Source organism: Aulonocara stuartgranti (genome assembly GCF_965226115.1).
Source record: "Aulonocara stuartgranti genome assembly, chromosome: 16".
Classification (NCBI taxonomy): Eukaryota; Metazoa; Chordata; class Actinopteri; order Cichliformes; family Cichlidae; genus Aulonocara; species Aulonocara stuartgranti.
The window spans coordinates 36,352,531-36,373,421 of record NC_138952.1 but is presented as its reverse complement, the minus strand read 5'-3'; the positions used below and the strand labels follow the sequence as shown (position 1 = coordinate 36,373,421).

Sequence of the window (20,891 nt, the reverse complement as noted above, 5' to 3'; positions counted from 1 at the left end):
GATGCGGTTCTGCTTCCACAACACCACCTTGGCCAGTTGGAGATTTCAGTGGTGATTTGAGTGTCTAATGTGTGCTTGTTTAAACTGTGTCTGGTCCTGACAAAACGAGCCAATCAGACTGTTTCTTCTGCTTTAAGTAAGCGGCCGTCCCAGCACAGAACGTCCTCCGCCCGACTTGTCACTTGTGGTTCAGCCCACACAATTTGTCTCTGGTCATTATTCAAACTGTGTCGAGGAGGTAAACAAGCAGACACTAATTGTCGGGGCATGCTAGCAAGTTTGGTAATTATGTTTGAATCTCATCCTGTCAGCTTGAGGTGTTTAATCAGTCTAACCATCCAAGTGGACACAAAGCTGCTGCTCCACCTTCCTCCTTGGACAGTTTTGCTTGTGAAATGTTCCTCCTCCCTTTGTTGTGTTTTCTGTTTGCTGTGGGTCAGGCTTCTCTCTTGCGACACCCCGATGCAAACGTGGTTCCTTATATAAAGAAAAGCAGCGTGCCAGGACTGCATCTGTAATCTGTAGCTCTAAATCACAACAGCAGCTGCCCCGCGGTGCTGGTCTCCACATTTCAGGAACAGTGTAGTATTCTGCATGTTCATTAAACACTTGTGTGAATATATTAGTGTTTGATGCACATTTCATGGAATGACAGTGATGATAACACTTGCTTTGTCTGTTTCCATGAAATTGCATCGCCTCTGGACTTAGTTTTCCATTCGGCACAGATCAGTGTGACGCTTACAGAAATCTATGAATAATCAAACAGAGAAGTGAGGGGTCACTTCATTTGTCTCAGCTGTGGATCAAGTGGGAGCTGCTGTTTCAGACCCTAAAAGTTACAACTTCAGCACCAACTTACTCGCCGTATAAAAACGAAAAGACGACTAAATACATTTCCAGAGTTTATGAGGACAAATTACCAGCAGAGTGCACCCTGGTGTTCAGACCTCAGCCTTGGACGTGCACATGCCTGCTCAGAGCTTTGCTGACGTAGACGTGTGCTTGCTGCCTGCAGTCTGGCGCTCGGGATTGCTCACAGCTTCCACTCCTGGAACAAACTGTGTAGTGAAGCGTCTTAGCGAGGTGTGTGTCTGAAATGCATATATCTGCAGGCTGCTGCGCAAACACAGTGTTGCACGAGTATGTTTGGATCAGCTGAGTTTGCTCAGCAGATGTGTCTCAGCAGCTCCAGCTTGACTGCTCTGTGCTGCAGTTTAAGGATGTTTCAGTAAATCTAATAAGTTGCATATGAGGTTCATAAGTGATTCCTTGGAGATGGGATTAGTGGTCCAGAATCTTTGCCCATATGTTAGATGTCAGTGTCACTCTTCTTGGTCTGTGTGATTCAGTTCTCATCAGCACCTGGAAGCTGCTGCAGCACTGACACCTTCACAGAAACTCACGTCTGAGACGAATTCAAGTCGTATGATCTCAAAAACAGCAGCCTGCTTTTTAAAATGATTTATTGTTTATTTGCTTTTTCATTTTTCACCCTCCTTTTCAGTTTTACTGTTGATGCCGTAAACGAGCATTAACAGTGAGTATTTCCTGCCGTAGAAAACAACCTGTTCAATCCACTGTCATTGTTTAACAGACATTCGCTTGATGGCCTGAAAGTAATTTTTTAGAATGAAAAAAGACAAAAACGACTGCTTGTATGTGCTGGGCTGTTTTCAGAAGGGGAAACCCAGATTTGATCAGTGCTGACCAGGACGACTCCTGGGACAGTCGAGCAGCGGGGGGGGCGGGACCGTGGTGTGTTCAGTGTTTCGGACTGGTTTGATTATAAAGGGAACCAATCTTCATTTCTACCTTTAAGATATTTTTTGTTTTATTAACAGCACATTTAGTCCTAAATGTTCAACAACTCTGTCGGGCTTAAGCTAGGAAAGGTATCTGTGAAGGACCCAGCAGCTGCTCTCATGTTTGACTGCTGCTCAGCTGCTGCTGACGTAAGAAAGAAAGTCTTCAGTGTCCTGATGAATGTGGTGAAAGTTTCCTGTTTACACACAACAGGTTCCATTTGTTTTGCTCGTCGCTTTAACGCCGTCTTCCTCTTCTTGAACATATGATCATCACAAGCTGGCGCGTGCATGTGCGTATTCAGCGCACAGGGAGAGGTCATATGACAGACAGCATCAGCGATGAAGGCACACGCTAAACACAGACTTTTTTCATTGCTGCTACTGGATGAGAACACTCAATTGTTAGTATTTGATGATGTTTATATATATAGTTTGTATTGTCAGACAGACGTCTAAGACTGAGAGTAAAACCGAGGGACTTCCAAAACCAACAGAAAAGCTGCAACACTGTAAGACATGAACTTAATCCTTTATTTCACACGTTTTTCACTCATGCATGACTGAGGGGCAAATTTTAACTTTAAGTTGACATTAAATGTGCAAAACAAAGTGATGCAAAAGCATCTTTTTTATTTCTAACACATAAAATCTCCAGTTCCTGCTGGTCTCTGATTAAACTCAGTTGTAAACCTCACTTCCAGCTCCTATGTGACAAGTGTCAGGCTGGAGCAAATAACATTGTTCAAGTATGATCATAGCCTTAAACCTGAGAGAGTGTGTGTGTGTGTGTGTGTGTGTGTGTGTGTGTGTGTGTGTGTGTGTGTGTGTGTGTGTGTGTGTGTGTGTGTGTGTGTGTGTGTGTGTGTGTGAGACCATCTGTCAGGTATAAATTCACCTGTACGGTTATAGAAACAGGGTCCTTGTTGCTAGGAGATATTTATCCCAGCTGCTTGCTCACATTAGCACACGGTCCCTGACATTTTCCAAAGCAGACGAGGTGACGAGCAGCAGAAAACACTCGCTTGAATATTGTAAAGATGTCAGTGAATAGTGAAACTTTACCAGTTCATTTAAAAAGTTCATGTTACTTTTCTGAAAATGTAGAATTTTAGCGCCTCGAGCTTCAGCTCCTCCATCTGTATGTCCAAGTATGCGCAGCAGGATAAGGTGATGTGTTGAGTTCAGTGTAACAGAACAGAATAGAGTAGAAAAGCCTTTGATTGTCATTGTGCATGTACAACAAAACCAGCTGTGCAGGAATAGAAACAGCAGGACATCAAGCATGAATACCAGAGACGGGATACAGCAAAAGGATTGTGTATGTATTATGTTCCAGGGGTGGCAGAGGGCAGACGCTGATGTTCTGGGTGGTGCTAGTTACCCTCTGTGCAGGACCAGCACCAGCTACTGGTGCAGGTTGTTGTCCCTCAGTACACGGAGGAAGTGCAACCAGGGTGGTGATGATGTGGGTCCAGGTGAGATCAGCCCAGAAACCTGAAAGTGGATCCATCTGAGTAGCAGTCAAGTCCATTTAACCTTGTAAAGTTTTAAGGAGTCACATATTCCCCAACTTTCCTCATAAAGCTAACATTTTCCTCGCCCGTACTCTTAATGATGAGTTTCGCCACCTTGAAGTATATGACTAATGACAGTGTCACTAAGTTCTGGCAGTGATTAGATTGTTTCTAGCTGTCTGTGAATGAGCAGGTTTCAGTTCAGCAGCGGACGTTTAATCGAGGAGCAGTTCGTCTTCCATTTATGGTTTGTTGCAGCACGACGTCAGCTTCATGAAGCCGCTGCAATAATCTGGTTCGGGAACACTTTATGGCTCCAATTGTGGATGGCTTTGCTGTTATTTATTAACTTTGATAACACAACCATTGCGTGACGTTGGTAGTTGATGCAGAATTTGCTCACACAGTTATGATACACTGAGTGTATCAGTGAGTCATCGCACAGTTTGGTCCAGTTCATCCAGGTCGCTGCTTTTAGTCTTATTTCATTTTGAGGTTTTGTTTCAGTCCACTTTAGTTTAGTTGGTCTCTACAAACAACAGAAACTAAACAAATGTGTTTAATTTGATTTCAGTTCATTCTATGAGTGCACAGCTGGTCTTTGACTTTTAACGAGAACAACCTTGGTTCAGGTTTTTACACAGAGCAGTTCTCTGACCTTGTGTCACGATCAGTATTAAGTCTCCCCTGTGTTTCATGTTGTCTCATTATGTTTCCTGTTTTATTTTGAAGAGGTCACGTGTTCCTGTGTTCGTTGTGTTTAGTTTTACTCTTCTACTGTGATGTCATTATGTTGATTTGTGTCAGCTGTTTTCCCCATGTGTTTCCACTTCCCCTTCACCTCCTGTGTGCTGTTGGTCTGTGTGTGTTCATTCATGCCTGGTCCGAGCATCTGTGTCCCACCTTGTGTCCATGCCAGGCCTCTGTGTTCATGTTTTGTTATGTTTGGCTCGCCCAGTTTAGGTTCGGAGTGAGTTTTTCTTTGCTAAGATCAGCCTCAATAAACGGCTCGTTTTCAGTTAATATTACGTCTTGTTATTTTGCGTGTGTTGGGTCCAGCTTCTTCACCCCCCACAGTCTGCCTCTGCCAGACTGTGGCACCTTGTTCCTGACTTTGTGCACATTCTGCGCCGTCTATTCCACAATAATACACAGGAAGGAGAACCTTCCCTTTTCTAACACCAGAAACTGATGCTAGCCTGGAACTTGCATGACTTTCTCTCTGCATGTAAAGAAGAAAGATCAGGACTGGATGTGGTTGTCCTGGTTTTTCCTGTTTTTCCTGAATTCCAGTTCCTCTTGCTGTTTATGGTGTAAACAGGGATTGATGCTGGTCCTGGCTCAGGGTTGGATTACATTTCTCTTTCTCTGACACCAGCAGCGGATTCTTCAGAAGCTTAAATGCAGATAAGATGCCTGAAAGTGAAAACTGTGCACAGAACGTGTGTTTTGAACACAGCTCAGTTTGAAGCTCGACTGTTAAACTGCTGATGATCTGACGTGTGACACGTGTCGTCTGTTTGCAGCTCTCCGGTGGATGTGAGCTGACTGTCGTTCTCCAGGACTTTGCAGCAGGATGCGGCACAGAGATGTCTGTCAGCACAGGTGTGTTTTATTCATACATAGATTTAATCCCCCACACTCAGAGCTCACGTGTCTTAAAGGACAAACTTTATATACAACACACACAGGTCCACATAACACATTTCCTAATGAGCTCTTCCTGGGACGCGAGTCTGTTATTCAGATTCACTGTGGTGAAAGCTCTGGGCAGTTATTTTAATATGTAAAGGAAACAGCTGTGTGGTTTAGGAGACTCTTTTATTTTAGTCCGACCATCAGTGAAAAAATAAACTTCATCCTTTATTCAGTGACACTTAAAACCAGAGATGAAGGCCTTAAACGCCAACCACTGCTTCAGTCTTCAGATGTGGAGGCTTCATCCATCTTTTAGGTTGAGCTAAATCCAAGTTTCTGTTTTCTTTAACATTTAGTATTCAAACCTGTCTTCCATACCTTGTAGTATAGTTTTTATCTTCTCCACCTTCCAGGTCAGACAGTGGAGCTGTTGGAGCGGCCCAGTGAGCGGCCCGGATGGTGTCTAGTCCGAACCACTGACCGCAGCCCACCGCAGGAGGGACTGGTTCCCACGTCTGTCCTCTGTGTTTCCCACTCACGTTCTAGTGTGGAGATGGACTGTTTCTTCAGTTCAGGGAAAGGTAGGAAGACGAGTCACATATCTTCGTATTCAATGCTTTTTGAGGAGGAACCAAGACGAAGGATAAAAATCTGTCATTAAATATGCACTATAGGGTGATCAGCTTCTAAGCAGCCTTAAATCTCCTACTTATCCTCAATTCTTAATCTCTTGCATGTCTTTATGCACTGTTTTTGTTTTGGTAACTTTATATGGGAGTCCTGGCAACACTGTGGCAAAAGGAAAGAACATAAAGTAAATTTCAAACAATGACATGTTATCTTCTTCACTGGTCTTTATATTTAACCAGGCTGACAGAGGCACAGCTGGTCTGTGCTGACCTCTGCTGGTGAGATGAGGGCATTAGTCATACTGAGGTGTGGCTCTCACAGAAGGCTGTCACACAGCCCGAGCACATGGAGGGAACGTGGAAAGTGTGGCTGTTAGTTTTGGAAAGTCACTCTGGTGTTTCCCCCGTTTGGGGAAGTGTGCTCACTGACTGTGAGTGTAATTCAAACGCGTTCCAAAATGCTGCTCTTCATTTCTCTCTTACTGCCATGTCTGAATTTGGAGTGTGTGCGTTTATGATCCAGGATGATCCTGCATGTGTAACGGCTCTGAAAGCGAAGCAAACATCTGTTCTGTCCTGCTGTAACCCACAGTGGCAGCCTGCCTGTTGTCTCTGCTGTGAACTTGAGCAGTAATGTCTGACAGAGATGAGATGACTGATAATGTGAATGATGAAATGATCCCATTAACTTTGCCAAGAACAAAGACGGTGAAATTCTGTGAGCCGTGGGACGCAACATCAAAATTTGAAGAAGCTCTCCTGTGCATCCTGTCGGTGCAGCTTTCCATCCTTCCACCTGCAGTCTGATGTGTGTCCTACAGGGGGAGCAGTGGAGCTGCTGGAATGCCTTCTTCCTGCATCTGTCCCAGGTCATCTCTGTGTGTGCTGAGGAGAAATGGGAGTAATGCACTGAGTCACAGCAGTTTGGTTTCCTTCTATATCCGTCCTTCCTGACGGTCTGTTTCCAGCTTCGCGGACACCACGGAGGAGCTTAGCTCTGCACTGTTGTCTCACTTGCACTCACACAGACACAGAATCAGCTGATTTGCCTGCTGCAGCCACAGTGTTTCCTGCTTTCGAGAAAATGACAAGGGCGCTTTGTATTTGTGCGGAGCGATGCAAATTGGCCAACTGCAGCCGCTACACATGGAAATATAGCACATTTAGGAGGCGCTCCCATCCCGGACGGTGGGGCTGACTTTTCCAGAGTAGGTCCAGACAAATATATCATCAGCCTCCAATGCAGACTCCTCCTGTATCATGTGACTGAACCTGTCTGCTTACACAATAGGATAATTAAAGGCAGCCACAAGCTGATGGGTTTGTCATTAACAATCGTCAGTTTGTTAATAAATCAGTCAAAACTGCTCATTAACCCGTTTAAGTCCCGCCGAGCTGTTTCAAGCTTCCCTCTGTGTGTCTCGAGTCTTGTGACTGCTCTGTAAAGTAGGTCTCCTTGTCCTCTGAAAGACTGTGAAGAAAGTGTGGGTTTAATGTTAACTGAACTGAAAGTCAGACCTGCTGGACATCAGAGGACCTGAGAGCTGCGACGCATCACATTAGAGACGGTTTTGGGGCACTCCTCCATTCCTGGAAAATTCCTTGAACTGATCTTAAACACTGAGTTCTCCTGAGAACTAATTTTTCCCTTAAGAACACTGAATGTCTAAGGTACCTAAGATTTTACAGCATTCATGAACGTGTCGTCCTGTCACACACAGAGCGTGGGAACATTAGTTTATATCTGTGTCACGTTGTCTTGATTATCTCCATTTTCTGAAAGCTTTTTGAAAATAATTAACTGGCACTTTACTGCAGCATCGTTCCATTCTCTTTGCTTTTTGCTGCGTAGCGACAGTAGATATACAAGATGAACAAAATGGGACACTGCAGGGAAAAGGTGCTGGTGAAAGCACGTTATCTAGGCTAAGTGCGCGTGCTTACCTGCTGCTGCAGTGCACACACAGCAGGAAGCTGTTTACAGTCCTCTGCTCGTTCAGATGCAGAGGACCCACTAAGGAAGATCAGAAAATAAATGCAAGTTAATTTTAATAATAAAGTTGCTTGGCTCTAGCTGTGCCAGCAGCCTGCTGTCAGTGGACACACTCCCACACTGTAGGCACTGGGACGTCAGGAGTCAGTGGAACTTTTGCTGTCACTCAGGTACAGGACATGTTGTTTGCTGCTGGTGAATGTTCACATACCAGGCAGCCATCTCGTCTTTTTAAATGCAAAGAGACGTTTTTGCTACATTGTTGAATCAAACACACTCCCGTGTCTTTGTGCAGTCCTGCCCTCCACAACGAGGAAGGTGCCCGCTCAAATAATTAACAGGGACTCGTATTCCTTTGAGCCGAAGCGCGTGGGGAGGGGAGGTAGAGGGAGAAACTGAACAACTTTGTCTGAGAGAGAGAGACAGAGAATGTGCTCCTCCCCCATCTCCTCCTCCCACATTACTAAAACTCTCTCTCTTTGCTGAATCTGGGCAGTGAGGACTCGAAACTCTTGAAATTCACACTCAGCCCAGGAACAAGCTGACGAACTGGTTAGCGACCGAGTCGGACGTACTGGAGGGAGGTGTGTCTGAGGTTGTGTGTGAGTGTAGGATGTGTGTGTGAGCAAGAATGAAGAGAGTCGGCCGTTGCTGTGGATGGGTCCTCTCCCGCTGCTGCTGCTACAACGGCACAGGTGCGACACAGACACACAACACTGGACTTCTGTGAGGCTCACTGAACACTGGCTCGTGTTTTCTATGTGTGTGTGTGCGTGTGTGTGTGAGAGACAGATTAGTTGATTTTGACAGATTTGAGTGACTGAATAAGTCCGTCCTGTGGACAGATGATGGAAATTAGTCTTTTTGGAAACTGATTTGAATTGAAAATGAAGAGTGCAAAAGGAAGCCGTGTGTCAGCCAGGCAGAGTGTGAAAGGCCACTTTCTTTCTTCTCTGTCTGGAAAGTCAAGTGTTCGATTGAGCAATCAGTGTGTCGCTGCACTGTGTGCGTGCGTGTGTGTGTGTGTGTGCGTGCATGAGGACACACTGTGGACTTTGGCCTAACAAGTCTTTGAGTTTCATGTTAAAAACTGTGTAGAGTGCACCGATTGGCATGCAGCCGAACTGGTCACACTAGTTCCAGTTCATTATTTTAACAGGTTTATACATGCCACTCAAATAATACGGGCGCATTAGATCCCAGAGACGCGCAGCTCTGCGGTCCACGGTCCAGGCCGTCTCAGCGGCTGCAGAGGGCCCCGTGTCTCAGTTTAACTGTTGAGGACACCAGAGTCTGAAAACTGTCTCATCTCTTGTAAGGAAATGGGAAACTCCTATGCCGTCCTTTTTTTGAGACACACAGGCAGATGCACACAGAGACACTTCCTCATTCACTGTGGAAATACTAAATAATTGACTTCTGGGGTCTTAAAGTGATCCTGCGTCCTGTCCTTTGGCCATTAAACCTGAAAATGAGCAGGAAACGACTCTGATCCTCAGGGACACACACACACGCACACACACACACACACACGCGCACACACACGCACACACACACACACACACACACACAGTCTCTGAGCAGAGATAATGGACAGAGGCAACATTATGCTGCTTCATCAGCTGAGATTCGATGTTTTCGGTCTCGTCCAACCTGAAGCTGAAGCCTCGCTTCGTCTGTTTCATGGGTTTGTCTCATTGATGATGCAAACACAGCTGACTCTACTTTGACTTTATTCATACATTTGAAATGAGATGAAAGAGTAGATATCTGGTTCAAATGGAGGTGACAGAGATGACTGAGTAGTGACGGTAGACAGATTTTTTGAATTCCATGTTTTCAGAGAGCGTGAGCAGCAAACTGAAGTGAAGGATCTGTTGTGGGCTTATCGTGCTCCCAGATACGACGAGAAACACTCGTAGTAAAACACATCAAATGGAAATTGAATTCCAGTGAAGAGCATCAGAGTCTCTTTGCTTACCACACAGAGCTTCTGCTTTATTTCTCTTTTTTCACTGAGACATGATTTTACTGACAAACCTGTAAAAAAAGCAACATTGTCTTTGATGTTTTCAACATGTTAACGTTTTATTCACCTGCTCAGTCTCTGGAGCCAGCTTTACAACCAACCCTGCTAGCATTAACAGATCTTCACTTTATCAAATCTGGGGCTCAATAAAAGCGAACATGGCTGCAGCCACATTCGGCCAATGAGTCTTTAAAATTAGGAGTACAGATGATAGTGACATTGCAGACTGTCGCTACGATCTTGGAGGAGGTGCTTTTCTGCTGAACAAAGCTGGATACTGTGTTCTCCTTTGGTCCTACTTATGCTTTTGGTGCAGCTCATCCAGTTTGACAAAGCCTGAGCTGAGCTGTCAGCGTGTAAGACCCAAACAACGTGGGTAAAAAGTTTGACAATGTTTTAGTAGCTGTGACACAGACTGTGTTCCAGTACAAAACATATGCATTTCCAGTCCTGTGCCGTTTGTCAGAGCCAAAAAAGACTGGTCTGACGTCAGCAGCTGGTCACAAATGAATCGCTACATTGTGCAGTTTGGACAGATGTGATGCTGCTTTCCTTTCATGCATGTTGTCGTTTGACACATTCTCACTGAGAAGGCTGAAAACGATTTTGCGTTAGCTGCTTCATTTTAAGAAAGGGTGGAGCTCCACTGCTGATGGTACTGCTGTCGGTCAATCAGTAGATATTTCCACTGACAGGGTAAAAGTGTCTAATGCAACACAAAGATGTTGTTGAGTCATTATGGGAGGATCGATCTGATCTTTACTTAATTATCTGCGATGTACAGTTGTGTAATGCTGCTGCTTTGACCACTCGATCTTTGCAGCTCTGCAGCCAAGAAACTCGGACCGTCTTAGAAAACCTGATCGTGCAACGACGAAGAAAAATCCGGATAAAGTTGTAAAACAACACAAATGTGTTTGACACTTAAATGCTGCAGAATTTCACTCACATCGAACGCAGCAGTCAGTGTGGCAGTTGTGTCTGTAGAAGGGTTCAGGTTAGAGAGCGGTATGAGAGGAATGAAGTCTTTGCAGATTAGTGTCTCTTCCTGTCATTGATAAAATCACATGATGGGAGTAGAACAGGCAACACACAAACTATGTGAGGTGGCAAAAGTACAGATATTCTGTATTTGAAGCACTGATTCAAGTACATGTTCTGAAATGTCCTCAAAGCAAAGTAAAAAGTAGCTCTTTGAAGGACGTTTCTACCAACCTCGACGGTTCAGTTAGCTTAATGTGTTAGCGATACAAACTTTTTCTGAATATTCTCAGCTCGACTCGGATCAGCAGAGAAAAAGAAGGAAAATAAAAAATGCCTCTTTTCTGTTGCTACATTGGAAAGGGTGACTTTGCTTTACAGAGAACGAGTAGGGAAGAGCTGAAAGTGCAATTCAACAGCTCAAAGAAAAGAAACGCAACTCAAAGTCGTTTCTATTAAGAGCTCCAGTAGATTTCAGATCAGTTGAATCCATCAGTACAGCAAACTAACCTGTTTATCCTGCACTGCCTGCATAGTGCAGCCTTTACACAACACAGTTAGTCTGCCGTAGTTTGTTTTACAATATGTAAAAATAGAGCTGGGCGATATATCGAGTTTTTAAAAAATATCGATATATTTTTATACGAGATATAAGATGTGACCATATCCTTTATATCGATATAGTCTATGTTACGTTATAATTATACTTGTGGAGCCGCAAGTTTGCCTCTCTTTCGTCCACTTTCGTCTTTACGCAACGTTACTCCGCCTCGCCTTCACTGAAGACAACTCCCCCTCCTCCCCCATCGCTTCACCTGCAGGAAGCGACAAGACGGACACGGCAAATCTCCGTTAACGAGTTACTGCGCATCGCCCCGTGTGTGGGGCTGGACGGCGTCAACGTGTTAGCTAGCTAACCACGCTAACGAGCTAACCACGCTAACGCCATGCAGCCCAGAGGTGCTGCGCGGACTAAAATCCTTTCATTCTCTCAAAAGTTGATAGCGCGCCTTATGTATGAATTCTGGTTGTGCTTGATGGCCGCGAACCGATTTTATGTGGAACACGGCGCTCAGCAATCTGTCACAAATGTTTGAGTACGACTTTGGTAAGCTACGGAGCTGCACCGCTTGATAGATTGTCGGAGCATTACGGCTGAGCCTCGCGGAGTGATACGTACTGTGCTTCAACGTAATATTACCCTACTGTGTATAAGGACCATAAATGGCACCAAGAGACGTGGTTGCGAAGCGGATTTCAAACTCCAGGCTGTCAGTCACGCAGTACAAGTTGGGAACAGAGCAGCTGTGAAATCTGTCTTTGTTATTGTGCTCAGCGTCTATTAGTTTACATTTTGACTGCACAATTGTGAGCTTTTTGTTATGCACAAAAACAACATTGTTTTCTTTTATTTATGGAGCATTATTATTTAATAAATGCTCATAATTTATTTTTGAGCAAATTTTATGTACATCTATGCTCTATGTTAATAAAAGTGCCTGTGTGACATCTGGGACACAGCTTTGACTAAGAACTCTCTTCTTGTTCTTACTTTATGGCTTTAAGAAAATATATCGAGATATATCTTATATCTCCATCCAGCTAAAAAATATCGAGATATGAATTTTGGGTCATATCGCCCAGCCCTATGTAAAATCATAATGTCACATGTACAAACCCAATATCTGGTTTAAAAACATGAGGACTGTCAAACCCCGCCGAGCATCCTTCCCTTTGAATCTAAGCTCTCTTCTTCCTGTCGCGTCTTTCTTCTCTTTCTCCATCTCTGAGTGAAGTTAGCGCTCTCTAAAATACAGCAGCTGGACCTGTGGCTGCAACACGCTGTACGACAAACTGCACACAAGCAGTTTGTGTGTTTGCTGATGTTTGTTGAGCCGATAGAAACATTGCATTTGAAACAACCTGTGAAAACATCTTATTCCCTTTATGCTCACCAGTCTCGGCTAGCTGGATGCTGAGTTACCACAACCGAAACTGATGGACACCTGCAGTCGTTCTGGTGCTGTGCCACACCGGCCCACTTTAACTGCTAACTATGGCACACTTTTGTCTCTTTCTTCTGTTTTTATGCAACAGCTCCTGGTGATGACTACATTAGTATTAGTGGGGTTCAAATACTGTGCAAAAGCACCATAAGACTGAAGATAAGATTCCAGAAGCCGGGAATCGGAGTGCCAGGCCCTCCGTCTCGGACTTCCACCCGATCCACTAAAAACCAAACCCCTACGGCCCAGCCTGCAGGTCGTGGAGCCGCAGGCTGGGAACCGTAGTAAAGAGACCTCTGGCTGATACGTGGGGTTCGTGTTGGGCTCGTAGCTGAAAACTAGCTTTACTTTGTTGTGTGGGTCGACTTTGCTAGTGAGAGACAGAGAGAGGCGTTGAAAGGCTGCTGCAACTGAGCTTATTGTTTCAGAGGAAAACACGAACACAGCGTACAGTCGAGTCTTAACAGCTTACTTACAGCTGGGCTCGTCAGGCTCTCTGTTTGGCTGCAGTGGTTATTATTATATTTACATGCTTCCAGCTCCTACTTTTCCTTTCTCTCCCTCCTCGCTCACAGACACATAACTGGTATGACAGTCCATCCTCCCTGCAGCACGGACTACACTGCCCTGCATGCTTTAGGGCGATGCCTGTAACACTCTGCCTGTTGCCTTCATATTAAATCTTTTTTAAAATATTTCTTCACATCATTATGAGACGCGGGATTGAGACGCGGGCATTAGGGCCTGTAGCGTGTTTTGTTTGGGTTTCCACTGGCGTGGAATTACCAAAAATAGAGGCTATAGCCTTATGAAACAGGAAAGTACCGCCGTGTAATCCCTTTAGTTCAACAAAGTAACTGTATTCTGAATATCATCTTTTTAAGCGGTAACTGTAACAGAATACAGTTACTCATATTTTTATATACGTAACGGCGGCACATGTACTCAGTTACTCCCCAACACTGCTCAGCTGTTAAATCATACGCCATCAGCTTTTGTGAAGTTTCTGCTCAGCAAGAGAAAACAGGAAGTGGAGTAATAACAGGAGACATGCTTTGTGTGTGTGTGTGTGTGTGTGTGTGTGTAATGGGTCTGAGTTTTAGTACTTTTGTATCAATAGAAGCATTCATGGACACAGTGTGAATGTGTGTGGTGTTTAGCACAGTGTGAGGCAGAGAATGAAACCGAAACCTTGTTCTGCTGCTTCAGCTCGTTTAATCTGTACTGGGAGGACCCGAGGTGTGTGTTTGTGTGAGACTATGATTAAATATAGTGAGTGATGGGGATTTTAACAGTGGTCACTCTGTCTCTCTGTAGAACAATGACTTCCTTGTGAGTTCTCACCTGACTTTGGCCATCAGGACGACACCACAGCTCTGTGTAGTCCCCACCATTATCCCAAATGCTGGCCCAACTGTATTATTACTGGTTTACTGGGGCTGTTAATCATTTATAATCACTGGCTAATTCGAGTTTTGTTTGTAAAACTAAACTTTAGGCTGGGAATATTTGAGTATGATGACATTTTAGGGTGATAATAAAATAAAGTGTTTTATATAATAGAAAATATCTTCAGACATTAAGGTAGACTGGTTAGTCTTTCTGCTTGGGGTTTGGCACCATTGTTGCTCTGCCTTCCTGTCACTCGCTGCTCTACTTTATCATTGTCCAAGCAAAACATGACCAGTGTGAGTAACCTTGTTCCTTTAGAAACATCAGTGTGCATGATGAGCTCTAGCATTTAAGCAACTAGCACATCTCTGCTTCAGCTGGCCTTAAGTTCTCGGCTTTATATGTAAAAACAGCTGAAGCAGTCTAGTTGTATCTTACACAGTCTGGACGGAAATGCCGAATAAATTGTAATGCAGGCTTATCTGTCCTCTCTTTGTCATGCTGCTGTGTGTTTGCTGTGTGTTATACTCCTTTACCACCTGTTCCTGTTGACTATTCAGCTGACAGCAGCACACTGAGGTGTGTGTGTGTGTGTGTGTGTGTGTGTGTGTGTGCGTGCACTCAAGTCCATAACAGGTTTCTGTGGTTAACCACATGCTAAGGTCACCCGGTGACGAGCACTGATTGTGCTGAGACACAAAGGTGAGGAGGTGAGCTGTGACTCTTCAGAAACACATGACTGACTTTGCCCCACAGCACTTGGAGTGATGTCATTAAGTGTCCTCTTAACTGTTCAGTGAGGTCGAGGTCAGGTGACCGTTTGGGCTCGTTATCCTACAGCAGTGATGAGTGGTCAGAGTGGAGCTTGTGCATGCACACTGACCAAAGCTATAAACGTAGCAAAGTTCCAGCGCCGCCGCGTTTCTCTCAGAGAGAAACTGCTGCCCCGCTGCAGCAGGTGACCTTGGCTCCTGTGTTTAACAGTTATCTCGAATAACAAGTTAAATAACCTCCAGTACACACTCCCCAACCCACACTGTCTCTGCTCGCTGGGTGACTTCAGGAAGAAGATCTTTGTCCCACAGGACTGTGTTAGAGCTGCAATGTAGTCACGTTTGCTGTAAAATAAACATGATGGCTTTAGCTGCTTTCAAATATCTCGCTGTAACGGCCAGAACACCTTTGTTCCTGATGACACCACGGCTGTGAAGTGAACTGCAATCAGTGTTTTGTGGTTAGTGAGCAGCTGGCTGGCTAACCACACCCGGATGATCTGATATCCTCGTGTTGGTGTTGTTCCCAGACCATCATGAAAATGTTGTTCCAGGTTCAACATTGCAAGTGACCAATCACATTGTTGTGACGTTATTCTTTTGTGCGCCAAGCCATTCGTGCATTTCTGAAATTCCAATGTTGCAAGGACAATATCAATTCTGCTTACTGTTTATTAACGGGTCAGGGTCAGGGTCCGTTGATCGGCGGACAGAGGCGGTTTCTCGCAGCTTAAGTACAGTTTTTTGTTTTACGCCGGTTTTTCCCGAAGTCGCAAAAGTATGACGTCACAACATTCTGATTGGTCACTTGCAATGTTGATCCTGGAGCAACATTTACTATGATGATCTGGGAACAACACCAACACGAGGATATCAGATCGTGCAACCACACCCTGTGTGTTGTACTGCTGTGAGAAGCAAACACTTCTGAGATTGAAACTTGGGTTTCATTAGCACGTATGAGGATGTTTGACCACGTCACACCCAACCTTCTGTTTCCAAACTATAACTATTTTGATCCAGATCTACAAATAGATTGAATGTTTCATTCAGCCTGATCCACAGTGCTCACTGAACCGTACACTCAACAGCAGTGTGTATGTTAGTGTGCGCTGTTGCACGCTGTTGGTCGTACTGAGGTCTGATGTAATATCTGTGATTGTGACATGTTGTCACATGTTTTAGCGTCTGCAGCCCAGAAACAGCCTGCTTGTGTATAAATATGACACATTCAAATACCAGATAGGAGTTTTTCTTCCTCCAATCTCTTAACTTAGCTCCTATGCTACAGCAGAACACCTCAGGAGACCCCTGACCTTTAACCCTCCTTCAGCTCCTGTGGGAATCTGGCACATACAGCCTCTACCCATTGCTGCCAGCTGTGTGTGTGAGAGCAGCTGATGCAGCAACTCCTGACGCGTGACTGCTATTTATTCTTCAAGTCATTCACACAGTCTGATGTTTCTGGCTGTACAAGATGAATACGACAGGAAGCACAACCAAAAGACCATGTGTACGTTTATTCATTTATATTCACCTCATAGCAACAAGGTTGTGGCTTTGAATCCAGGCAAATTTGCACTCTCCCCGTGTCTCATGTGTCTGCTTCCTCTCGAAGTCCAAAGACATGCAGGGTTAACTGGTGATGCTACATTACCTTTAGTTGTGAATCTGAATGGTTGTTAAATGGCTGTCCTGTCCGAGGGTGGACCCTGACGACTGTCCTAGACTCCCGTCCCACCCTCGATGCTCAAATCGAAGAGTTGGATCGAGCGATAGAAATGACAAAAACCGATTAAAATGAAAACTAATGTGACACCACAGCAAAGGAAGGAGTGTGAGTGCCACCTGGGAGCGTGTGTGTGTGCATGTGTGTGTGTGCATGTGTGTGTGTGTGCGACATGGCAGCTGCTGCACAGATGCTTGTTTGTGACAGACTCGCTCATCTGGACCTCTGAGTGCGTCCGTTGCCACAGAGCTTGGCTTTCCTGTGCCTGCACGTTTGTCCCCATCACAGCAGATATTTATAGCTGTCAGAAGTATTTGAAATAATTTCACATGACTGTAGTCTTGGGTCAGGTGATGTGACGTGTGGATCGTGGTGCAAACACAGACCAGGACGTTTAGGCAGACCTGATGTGTTGGTTGGATTAATGTCAGTACTGCAGGATGATGCTGGGCTCTTCTCCCTATCAGCTGTATACGCTGAGTGCAGAGTGGGACCAGGTGTTCCTCTTTTTTACCATAAAGAAATTGATGAGCAGGATTGATATTTTTCCAGAAACACACAGACTCTGCAGACAAAGAAAGACTTTGTATGTTTGTTTGTTTACTTTTGCTGCCACGATGCCAGGCCTCCCTCGGAAACGAGGCTTTAATCTCAATGAGATGTTTACCTGGATACAGGACTAATAAAAATGTTCTGATACGAGTGCACGGCCCTGTCACGTTGTTTACAGTGTAAACTTACTGATTAGTGTTGAAGAGCTTAAATCCACACATCACTTTAGTATGTTGAGCACACAGCCTGAAGTCAAAGCAACAGGTTACATAACAGATGGTGTGTGTTTAAAAAAATCATATGTTGTGTGACTCCTTTCAGAAAACTACTCTGTTGGCGGCTCGGACGGCAAGACCGAATCGGTGGCCAACCTTCAGCCGCAGCCGTCCCTCAGCTCCCTGCAGTCCAGCTCTCCTGGTCCCAAACGCTCTGGGAACACTCTGAGGAAGTGGCTGACCAGTCCGGTCCGCCGCCTCAGTGGCAGCTCTGTTAAGAAACTTCCTAATCACAAACAGAAGAAGCCAGGTGAGAGGGGCAGAAACGGTCATGATGACATGTTAATGTGCTGCAAACACCCCCACTCTCCACACTGAAGCTCCTTTAGCTTGTTATTACACTGCAGCAGCTTTCCTGCTAACACGGTTTCAGTTACATTAAAGCTGCTTTCATTTGTTCCTTCAGTTATTTTCAACGTTGTCATGCTCGCAGCTGCATCGTATGGAAGCCCGTTTCCACCACTAAATAAAAACAAAACAGCTAGTATCCATAACTCGAAATTTGGAGTTATTTTCTCGAAATTTTGAGTTAGCTCTGCCAATCAAAAATATACCTGAATGAGGTCGCTTTCTTGTTACCCGGAAGCATATGGTGCAGAGGAACGCGCACTCAAAAACGGATCCCAACAAATTGGCGCTTTGGCGAGTACGTTTGCTGATAGCAACACCATGTGATTCAGCTAATAACACAGGGATTTCATCATTTTTGAAGCCAGGCTGAAAGCACTCAGCAATCTGTGCATTCACGACTGGATGTAATACCGGTAGCTTAGCTGTGGCATTTGTAGCTGAGGGCTTCAGCTTCTGGGTAACGAGGAAATGACGTCATTCACGTAGATTACTGATTGGCAGCGCTAACTCGAAATTTCAAGTTGCTTTTCTCAAAATTGTGAGTTTAATAAATTGAAATTTCGACACATTAACTCGAAATTTCGAGAAAGTAACTCGAAATTGTAAGTTATGGATCCTTTTTTTTTGTGGCGGAAACGGGCTTCCATAGCATCACTTGTAAATGACAATGTTTGAAGAACTTTGAAAAGGTGCTGCTGGATGTTTGGAGAGTAATGTAAAAATGACCCTCGGACTCCAAACAAGGAGTTAAAGACCAGCAACCAGAAAACACAGCGAAGTCCAAAAACCCGAGCTCAAATGTAGTGTTGTGGGAGGAGAAGTTAAGTTGGAGTAATCCACTGATTAGTGGTGAAAATGAACACAGAATGGGTGAAAAACCGCTGCAGCTGGTGACGAGAAACTGGTTTAAGCTGTGAACAAGTCTGTGACAGCAGAGGACACAGTTCAGCTGACGGCACTCGCAGAGAGGAAAACTAAGACGTGCGCACAATGCCTGACACATCTTCACATCTGTGTGTGTTTGAGTGTTAAAGTGATTCTGTGACTGACTGGCTGCGACTTGTTGTCAGGGCCAGGAACAGGAAAAGAGGAAATCAGGAAGAGCATCGACCTGGGTCAGCCTGACCTTACCCTGCAGGATGATGTCACTGGTGAGGTAAGCACTGAGGGTGGTTTCCTGATCTGTGTTACAAACACTGTGGCTGCTGAAGCACTGAACATTCCCAGTGCTGAGATCGTGTGATGGTGCTGGGATGCAAACAGGTACAGCTTCACCTGATTGGCCTGTCACTCACAAACTGACTGCAGAGCTGTGTGAGCATTTATCCTGAAATATGACACACGTGTTTCAGTAAACTTTCTCAAACTTTGTTCGTCTTAAGTTTGACTTTGTCTGATGAGAGGTGTAACACTCCACTAACACAACAGTGTCATTTATTTAAACTGCAGAAAGTCATGAACCGGGGCAGAAATGCATGTGACAAAAAAGCTTTTGCTGTCGGTGCTATCCTAAGATATACATGATTCACATAACAGGTGGTAAATAGATGAGGTTCCTCTTTTTGTGTGAAAAGTTTTTCCTTCTCTTACGCACGAAAACACCCACACAGACAAACGTGATCACAGCCATGGCTCCCTCCCTGATGGACGAATGCGTTTTATCCTGTATCCGCAGTGTTAGCCAAAAAATATGATAACATCAGTGTTTCTGAGCCTCTACGTGACTGAGTGTCACCGTGAAAGGATCCACAGAAATAAATCGATTTGGAAAAACAATAAGCTTCGACTGCTTAACGAGGTTTATTTAAAAGCCCGAACCATGAAGCACGAGAGCCTATGATTCGTCATTGCTTCTGCAAATGAAATAAGCTCTGTCTTTGATGTCAGACTGGTTTTATAGAGAGCTGAACTCTCCAGGAACAGCTGCCACTTTATTGTTTTATTAGTGAAAAGATATGTGGCTCATAGATGGCACAGTCATGTTGTATCTTACTATCAGTGGGACCAGTAACGTGGTACGTAACCAGCTGCTGATGCTGTGTGTCTCCTCTCAGAGAGTCATCAGCAGAGATGGCAACATCCTGTCTAAGACGTCTGGGATGCAGAGTGGTGGGGAGGAGGAGCAGGATGAAGACGCCCACACCCCTCTGCCTCCCCGTATGAAGATCATCAACGACCCATCAGATCCTGATGACAAGGTAATTCGGCCCAGCAGAGTTTTTCCCTTAGGTTAGGCTCCCAGACAGGCTGCTGTAGGTCTGGCTTAGGTCAGCCTGTAATTACACAAGTGTTGCCTGTGGGAAATATGCTGTTACTTACACTCATGGTTTACTCTGATCAGCTGGATCTGCTTAAAGTATAAAAACAGATGATTTTGTGTGACCAGCTGAACCACGTTCTGCTCGTCTGCTTCGATCTGCTGTCTAATAAACGGGGCTGGGTTTGGTAAACGGACTGATTCTTATATAGCGCTGTTCTACATACAACATGCCTCATTCGCCCACTCACACAAGCACTCCTATCTTGGAGCGTGTCCATCTGTAGCTGCTGTCTTCTGCCGATTAACAGATTTTCTCTCCTTCCTGCTCTTCGTTTCTTTGGTTTTCTCTGTATTTCTTTCTTATCATTCTCATATTTAATAAACACCTATACTTTCTGTTCCCCCTGTCCTCTCTCAGTCTTCGTCCTTGCTCACCTCTCTGCAGTCTTCCTCTGAGGTGCCCAGTGCTGCAGAGCTAGTTAGCGCCATAGAGAAACTGGTTAAAACCAAGATGGTGAGTGTGTGTTAGTTAGCACGGTCTAACAGGTGCTCTTCTTTGTTCATTTTAAAATGACTTGTGACGTCCACACAGTGAAGGCACGCAATGTGCCGACCACTCCAGCCTGTCTGCTGTCTAATAACACTAATACACTATGTTATGAAAAGTATGAACTTGAGTGACATCCACAGGGTTTAATATGATGACTGCTCACCCTGCTGGGGTTTATGTGACTCCAGTTAGAAAACTATACTGTCTCTGACAGCAAGACTGAGTCGGTGGCCTCCAGCCCTCAGCTCGCTCTGGGAACACTCTGAGAAAGTGGTTTCCACAAGGTTTAGCGGTGTGCATGACAGCATCTTGGTATGCTGTTCTTATGGTAGACAGAGGTGTGATTAGTCACAGAACACGTCTCCACCGCTCTAGAGTCCAGCCTGCTTTACACCACTGCATCTGATGCAT

At 44.8% G+C, this 20,891-nt stretch overlaps 1 protein-coding gene across 5 annotated transcripts in view; it reads left to right on the top strand.

Annotated features, from left to right (window-relative positions):
* kalrna (kalirin RhoGEF kinase a) overlaps positions 1 to 20,891 on the top strand; it is a 149,711-nt gene that overhangs the window by 103,996 nt on the left and 24,824 nt on the right. For 3 of the 5 annotated variants that reach the window (XM_082507919.1, XM_082507918.1, XM_082507922.1), the window contains exons 39-44: positions 4,849 to 4,927; positions 5,374 to 5,541; positions 17,366 to 17,569; positions 18,741 to 18,826; positions 19,725 to 19,868; positions 20,349 to 20,444. In XM_082507919.1, the coding sequence (XP_082364045.1) occupies positions 4,849 to 4,927; positions 5,374 to 5,541; positions 17,366 to 17,569; positions 18,741 to 18,826; positions 19,725 to 19,868; positions 20,349 to 20,444 (777 nt within the window). The remainder of the gene's footprint in view (positions 1 to 4,848; positions 4,928 to 5,373; positions 5,542 to 17,365; positions 17,570 to 18,740; positions 18,827 to 19,724; positions 19,869 to 20,348; positions 20,445 to 20,891) is intronic. The other 2 variants (XM_082507921.1, XM_082507920.1) reach the window with 1 other exon arrangement.